Source organism: Astyanax mexicanus, chromosome 2, assembly GCF_023375975.1.
Source record: "Astyanax mexicanus isolate ESR-SI-001 chromosome 2, AstMex3_surface, whole genome shotgun sequence".
NCBI lineage: Eukaryota > Metazoa > Chordata > Actinopteri > Characiformes > Acestrorhamphidae > Astyanax > Astyanax mexicanus.
In genome coordinates, this window is record NC_064409.1 from 20,587,225 (window position 1) to 20,594,723 (window position 7,499).

The 7,499-nt window shown below is 37.1% G+C and overlaps 1 protein-coding gene across 1 annotated transcript; it reads left to right on the forward strand.

Annotated features, from left to right (window-relative positions):
- The first annotated feature begins 3,612 nt into the window (after positions 1–3,612).
- ndufa12 (NADH:ubiquinone oxidoreductase subunit A12) lies at positions 3,613–7,294 on the forward strand. The gene is made up of 4 exons (XM_007243321.4): positions 3,613–3,759; positions 4,020–4,102; positions 6,802–6,889; positions 7,031–7,294. The coding sequence occupies exons 1-4, from the start codon at positions 3,671–3,673 to the stop codon at positions 7,209–7,211; spliced, it is 441 nt and encodes a 146-aa protein (XP_007243383.1). The 5' UTR covers positions 3,613–3,670; the 3' UTR covers positions 7,212–7,294.
- The last annotated feature ends 205 nt before the right edge of the window (positions 7,295–7,499 follow it).

Genomic DNA, 7,499 nt, shown 5'->3' on the forward strand with positions numbered 1-7,499 from the left:
GATTTGTCATTTTCTTTATTGTACAGTTATATCATAAGGACATATGAACACGCACTTTTTATAATATAGAAAACATAACTCAGAATGGCAGAATGTTGACTATTTACATTGTAGATTTTTACTGAAGGCATCAAAACTATGAAAGAACACATGTGGAGTTTTATGTACTCAACAAAAAATGACCTGGCCTCCACAGTCAACGGACCTGAACTCAATCCAGATGGTTTGGGGTGAGCTGGACCACAGAGTGAAGGCAAAGGGGCCAACCAGTGCTAAACACCTCTGGGAACTCCTTCAAGACTGCAATTTCAGATGACCACCTGGGTGGCTATTTTGAAGAAACTAGAATATAAAAACATGTTTTCAGTTATTTCACCTTTTTTTGTTAAGTACAAAACTCCACATGTGTTTATTCATAGTTTTGATGCCTTCAATGAGAATCTACAATGTAAATAGTCATGAAAATAAAGAAAATGCATTGAAAAAGAGAAGGTTTGTCCAAACAAATGGCCTGTACTGTATATACACTACCGTTCAAAAGTTTGGGGTCACATTGAAACATCCTTATTTTTGAAGGAAAAGCACTGTACTTTTCAATGAAGATAACTTTAAACTAGTCCTAACTTTAGACAAATACACTCTGTACATTGCTAATGTGGTAAATGACTATTCTAGCTGCAAATATCTGGTTTTGGTGCAATATCTACATAGGTGTATAGAGGCCCATTTCCAGCAACTATCACTCCAGTGTTCTAATGGTACAATGTGTTTGCTCATTGGCTCAGAAGGCTAATTGATGATTAGAAAACCCTTGTGCAATCATGTTCACAAAACTGAAAACAGTCTAGCTCATTACAGAAGCTACAAAACTGACCTTCCTTTGAGCAAATTGAGTTCCTGGAGCATCATATTTGTGGGGTCAATTAAACGCTCAAAATGGCCAGAAAAAGAGAACTTTCCTCTGAAACTCGACAGTCTATTCTTGTTCTTAGAAATGAAGGCTATTCCATGCGAGAAATTGCTAAGAAATTGAAGATTTCCTACAACGGTGTGTACTACTCCCTTCAGAGGACAGCACAAACAGGCTCTAACCAGAGTAGAAAAAGAAGTGGGAGGCCACGTTGCACAACTAAGCAAGAAGATAAGTACATTAGAGTCTCTAGTTTGAGAAACAGATGTCTCACAGGTCCCCAACTGGCATCTTCATTAAATAGTACCCGCAAAACACCAGTGTCAACATCTACAGTGAAGAGGCGGCTGCGGGATTTTGGGCTTCAGGGCAGAGTGGCAAAGAAAAAGCCATATCTGAGACTGGCTAATAAAAGAAAAAGATTAAGATGGGCAAAAGAACACAGACATTGGACAGAGGAAGACTGGAAAAAAGTGTTGTGGACGGATGAATCCAAGTTTGAGGTGTTTGGATCACAAAGAAGAACATTTGTGAGACGCAGAACAAATGAAAAGATGCTGGAAGAATGCCTGACGCCATCTGTTAAGCATGGTGGAGGTAATGTGATGGTCTGGGGTTGCTTTGGTGCTGGTAAGGTGGGAGATTTGTACAGGGTAAAAGGGATTCTGAATAAGGAAGGCTATCACTCCATTTTGCAACACCATGCCATACCCAGTGGACAGCGCCTGATCGGAGCCAATTTCGTCCTACAACAGGACAATGACCCTAAACACACCTCCAAATTGTGCAAGAACTATTTACAGCAGAAGCAGGCAGCTGGTATTCTATTGGTAATGGAGTGGTCAGCGCAGTCACCAGATCTGAACCCCATTGAGCTGTTGTGGGAGCAGCTTGACCCTATGGTACGCCAGAAGTGCCCATCCAACCAATCCAACTTGTGGGAGCTGCTTCTAGAAGCGTGGGGTGCAATTTCTCCAGCTTACCTCAACAAATTAACAGCTAGAATGCCAAAGGTGTGCAATGCTGTAATTGCTGCAAATGGAGGATTCTTTGATGAAAGCAAAGTTTGATGTAAAAACAATGTTATTTCAAATACAATTCATTATTTCTAACCTTGTCAATGTCTTGACTTTATTTTCTATTCATTTCACAACGTATGGTGGTGAATAAGTGTGACTTTTCATGGAAAACACAAAATTGTTTGAGTGACCCCAAACTTTTGAACGGTAGTGTATGCACAAATTAAAATGGTGTAAATGGGAGATATATGTGGGAAAATTGTAAGCGTGTTGGAAGCATCTGCTAAAAGCACTGTACTTTGAAATGCTGGGGTGAACAGGGCTGGGCTGTTCAACAAAAGTTGGTACTTGGTGGTACTTATGTTTCACTACCAATACAACCCGTACAAGTCAATTTTTACACCAATTTTTTCTCACTCCTTTTAAAGACATTAAAGCTATACAGGAACACGTGGAATTTTCTGTGAACAAAAAGTGTTAAACCAGAATCTGTTTTTTACTTTAGATTCTTCCAGGTAGCCAAATTTTGCTTTGATGACAGATTTGCACACTCTTGGTATTGGTCGCTTCATGACTGGTACTACAACTAGCTAACTTAAGCCCAAAATTTAAGAGGTGATAGTTCAATAGGAACGTCCTTTAGCTCTCTTATGTGAAGCTTAATAATAACTATAATTAGGGCTGGACAATATGGCCAACATTTGGTACAGTACAGTCAAAAGTTTGAACACACCTCTTTTTATTCAATGTGTTTTCTTCCTTTTTATGGTTTTCTACATTGTAAATTTAACATTAAAGATATTAAAGCTGTACAGGAACACATAAATGAACCTCAATGTTTAATACTTTAGATTCTTCTAAGTACCATATTTGGCTTTAAGGACAGAGCTGCACACTCTTGGTATTTTAATCTGTGTTTTCATGAGGGAGAGTCACCTGGAATAGTTTTCTCAGCATCTTAAAGGAGTTCCTGGAGGTGCTGAACAATAGTTACTGCTTTTCCTACATGTTGAGGTCAGGGGATTGTGAAAGACAAACCTTATTTTTGTTTACTACATAATCCCATATGTGTTCCTTAATTGTTTTCATGTCTTTAATATATATTTTAATATCTTTAATAATTAATTAAATAAAGAAAAACACTGAATCAGAAGGTGTGTGAGAGCAACACTGCCCAATTCCAGCCTGGCTGAAGCATCCCCAGATCATCACCAATCCTCCAAGTACGCCTGTACACCTCTGCAGGTCTCCAACTAAACATTTGATGGCCAGGTGTTAAGCAAAGCTAAAATGATCTTACTCCAGTCTTCTATAGTCCAATTCCTATGATCTTTTGCAAACTTCAGACTGGCTCTTTTTTGCTTCTTATTGATAAAGGACTTTTTCTTACTTGAGTCCTGCCTTAACTTTTCATGCACTTCACCCCAGCTGCCATTTGCCATTCCTTTTGTAGTTTACTTGATGTCATCAGGCGGTTGCTGACTGTTTTGGCTGGTACTGTAATAATAATAAATAATAAAATAACACGTATAGTAGGAAACTATAATTAAAGACATCATTCTATGGGTCAGTTTTAATGTTTTATGCACAGTTTGTGTCATTTTTAAACAAAACAAAAAAATTATTGATTTTATAAGGTTTGTTATGGAGGCTCCAGTAAACGGAACTAAACACGGACACTGCGCCCAGTCGGAGCAGAATTGGTGCGCGCCGGTCCGTCCCTGTGTAGAGTCGGTCTGCGATGGGGGAATACCTGAATATAGTCCGCCGGGCTGCGGGTCAAATCACCGGGCACGGCGGAGTCCGGGGGCTCCTGCTGCAGCTCTTCAGGTGGGGTTAACGAGGAAAGCGCGTAGAGATCTCTGTACGGTAGAAACAGCGGGATTTTAGTGTCAGAAAACACGAAAATTACCGCCTCCCTCTGATGACCTCTCTGTGTAGCTTAGCATAGCTGCTAACGGGCTTCTACAGAGCTAAAGAAACAGACCGCTTAGCTAGGTTAGCTTACCGAGACTAGTTAAAGAGCGAGTATCTGTAGTTTAATATCATCATAATCTGATTAAAAATATTATTTATATTGACTTTAACAGGGTGAATGACCTGAAGACAGGAGCGCTGATCGGAGTCGACAAATACGGCAACAAGTACTATGAGGACAATCGTTATTTCTTCGGTAAGTTTTATATAAACAATAATTAAATAAAGAGAAACAATATAGGAGTTATATGATTCATAAAAAAACAGTGTATTAGGCGTGGGCAGTATGGCTCTAAAATAATAATACAATATTACATTATATTTCTGCGATAACAATACTGATATAACTAAACACATAGTTAAAAAAAAGTCATAAACACACTACTGCACCATATAAAAATAAAATTGTATTATTGCATATGATATGATAAAATTACTGTATTTTTTAATACCTCAGTTAGGGGTGTGACACCCTAACTGAGGTATTAAAAATACAGGAATTTTATCAGATATATAAAACAGAATCCAAGATTAAAGTAAAATAAATAATACTGGACAGATATAATCGGTCTTTAGTAGATATATAATAGGTAATGTGAACAGTGTGAATTATTCTTTTGCTAAAAGCAGCAAAAAAGTAGTACCCTGATATGATAATTAGGAGTGGGTGATATGCCATAATATGTCAGGGTATAATATTGTTTACAATATAAAAAAAATATGGCAATATTATTGTAATCGGGTAGCGAATTAAAGATTCAGACAAAACATAAACAAAGAACATAAAACCCCAAACGAGCCAGATTTTACTGTATCAGTGTTAGTCTAGACAGATGTGCAGTTATTAAGTCACTGAAGCTTTAAGATGTATACAGAGGCACGAATAGGTATTTGATGTAAAATAGTTTATCATAAAGGAATCCTGTCACTAAGATTTACTTTGCAGTAGTAGTGAATGGAACCAGGGGTAATGATGTCTACAACAGAAATATAGCCATTTTATTTTCTTACCAATACTATCAGTTCATGTGTACATATTATATTATTATGTTCTTCACTACACACCAGGCTAGAACGCTGCTATTGCGCTTATGTTACTTTGGTGGAGCTGCACAAGATCTCTCTCTAGAACTGCTAAGCTACATAAACTAAGTCATATTAGTCTAAAATTCTGTAATATTTCTCTACCATTTTTACATTAAGGGTATATGTTGTCCTGCACATAACTGTGATAAATTATTTTATTGTGATTTTATGGAGATTCGTGCAACTGAAATAATGATAACATGACTACAGAATAATGTATTGCCAAGGTATTTATTTTGATAGCGTTTACTTTAATTAGTAATTATTAAGCATATTCAAACATTGGAATTGAACTATAAACATGTTTTGAATATCTTAAATAAAGAACATAATCGTACCAGCTCATTTATATTACTTGGTTCTTCTCCTGAAGTAACCACAATATGCAAAATTAGGTCAGCAAAAATGATTGAGGTTATCTCTCTATAGTGTGATTATTGTGACCGGCCTAGTTCACATGATTCTTTAATTTTGAATATTTTGATATTCTCCCAGGTTGTGGATATCTGAGCATATACAGCTGTTTGAGTAGGGCTTAAAGCGTCATTTGTTTTTACAGTGTTGGAATTAAAGTAAAGTTATCGCTGCAACTCTAGGGGGAGCTCAAAAACCAAGAAGTACTGCAAGTAGAATAGGACTCTTAGGAGCAGATTAACATTAACCTATTGGCAATATGCTTAATGCCAGGAGTGGACTGATGCCAGAGTTGAGCTTGATTCAATGTTTTTGTGATGATTTGGAAATGTTGAATGCAATCAAATCCTGATAGCCATGCACCACAATCTAAAATAAAAGTCTTCTCTGGCCAGTAGAGTCAGTTACTCCAACAAAGGCATGTTAAAATGTTTAATACTTTTAAGTAAAAAAAACTGAGTCAACAGGTGTCCCAGTAATTTTGTCTATACAGTGTAAGTTATTTAGAAAGTGGTTCCTATCTGTTGTGTAGTGTGGAGCTTTGTTCAGTGTCAGACAGCCAAAAAACATTTCCGTTCTTTGGCCACTGACATTTCTGACCTAGCAATGTAGGACATACAACCGCAACACATTGTCACTGAGAGTAGACTGTCTTCTCATCATGACTTCCTGTAGTGAATGTATAGTAGAGTCTGTCCAGTAATGAAATGAGTCAGTACGTACCTTTTACATTTACTGTTTTTTTCCTATTTCCTTTTATCCTCACAATGAATGGCCGTATAAATTAATGATTAGTTCACAGGTTCTGTTGTATTTAGGAATGCACAATGATGGCGTAATTATATTGGTATCAACAATATTTGCTTTTTTATTTTTTTGTATTATTGCACAGGCCAGTGCTTATGCTGGCTGTGCTACTACAATTGGCTGACACTGGCCACGCTACTTAAAAATGAATAGATTTAAGCTAATTTTTATTTATTTTGTATTTTTAAGAGATCTGTTATTTTATTTATTCCATTAATTAAAAAAGAGGGCTTAAAGCTGTTAACAGTTTTTGTCAGGATCAGTTTTAAAATGTAAACAAATTTCTAAGGACACACTTTTCACTTTATTATTTGCATACAGCTGAATGAAAGTTAAAATGTAAGGCAAATAAATGTATTATTTGTTTCTAACATGATCCTGGGGTGTTTAGTCTCTCTAGGTTGTAAATAACAGTATCAGAATCAGCATCTGTGGATCTATACATGTGCAATATTGGTTATTGGCATCAAATTTCTGAATTGTCCACATCTGTGCATCCCTAGTTATATCTTTTGATGTAAGATGCATTAAACAATCTTAATTTAAGACAGAGTAGTAAATATGTCTCTGCTTGCTTTCTTCTTACAGGGCGTCACAGATGGGTTGTGTATACTACAGAGATGAACGGCAAAAGGACAATGTGGGATGTTGATGGCAGCATGGTACCTGCTGAATGGTAATGTGCTGCTACCCATCTCATACATTCACTGCATCTTATACTAACTGAACTTAGTCAACTATGACATAATGAATACAGTTTGTGAATATATATGTATTTTATATGTATATATGTATATGTATCTCTTTGCTGTTCCAGGCACCGCTGGCTGCACTGCATGACGGATGACCCTCCCACCACACATCCTCCCGAGCCCAAGAAGTTCCTGGCCAAGGTTCATCAGATTAATGTGAGCGGATCCTCTGAGTGTTATGTTCCATATTCCACCACTCCCAAGAAGATCCACGAGTGGGTTCCTCCGAAGGTCGGGCAGCAGTGATTCTCTGGAAACCTGATCCATCTTCAGTCTGGCTGAGCATTCTGTACAATATTGCTGTAAATTAATTAAACTTCTAAATGTAACTCCACACTCATTTGTCATTTTTGCCTACACCACATGCACATGAACTTTCCATAAAAATGCCTTCCAACACCATATGTAGCAACACATAAGAAACTGTTATTATATAGAACATTACTACACTGCCTGGCCAATAAAAAAATCACCACCAGGATTTAACTAAGCAAATTATGTGGGGTTGCTACAGTTGGTCAGGTCTAGGTTCAG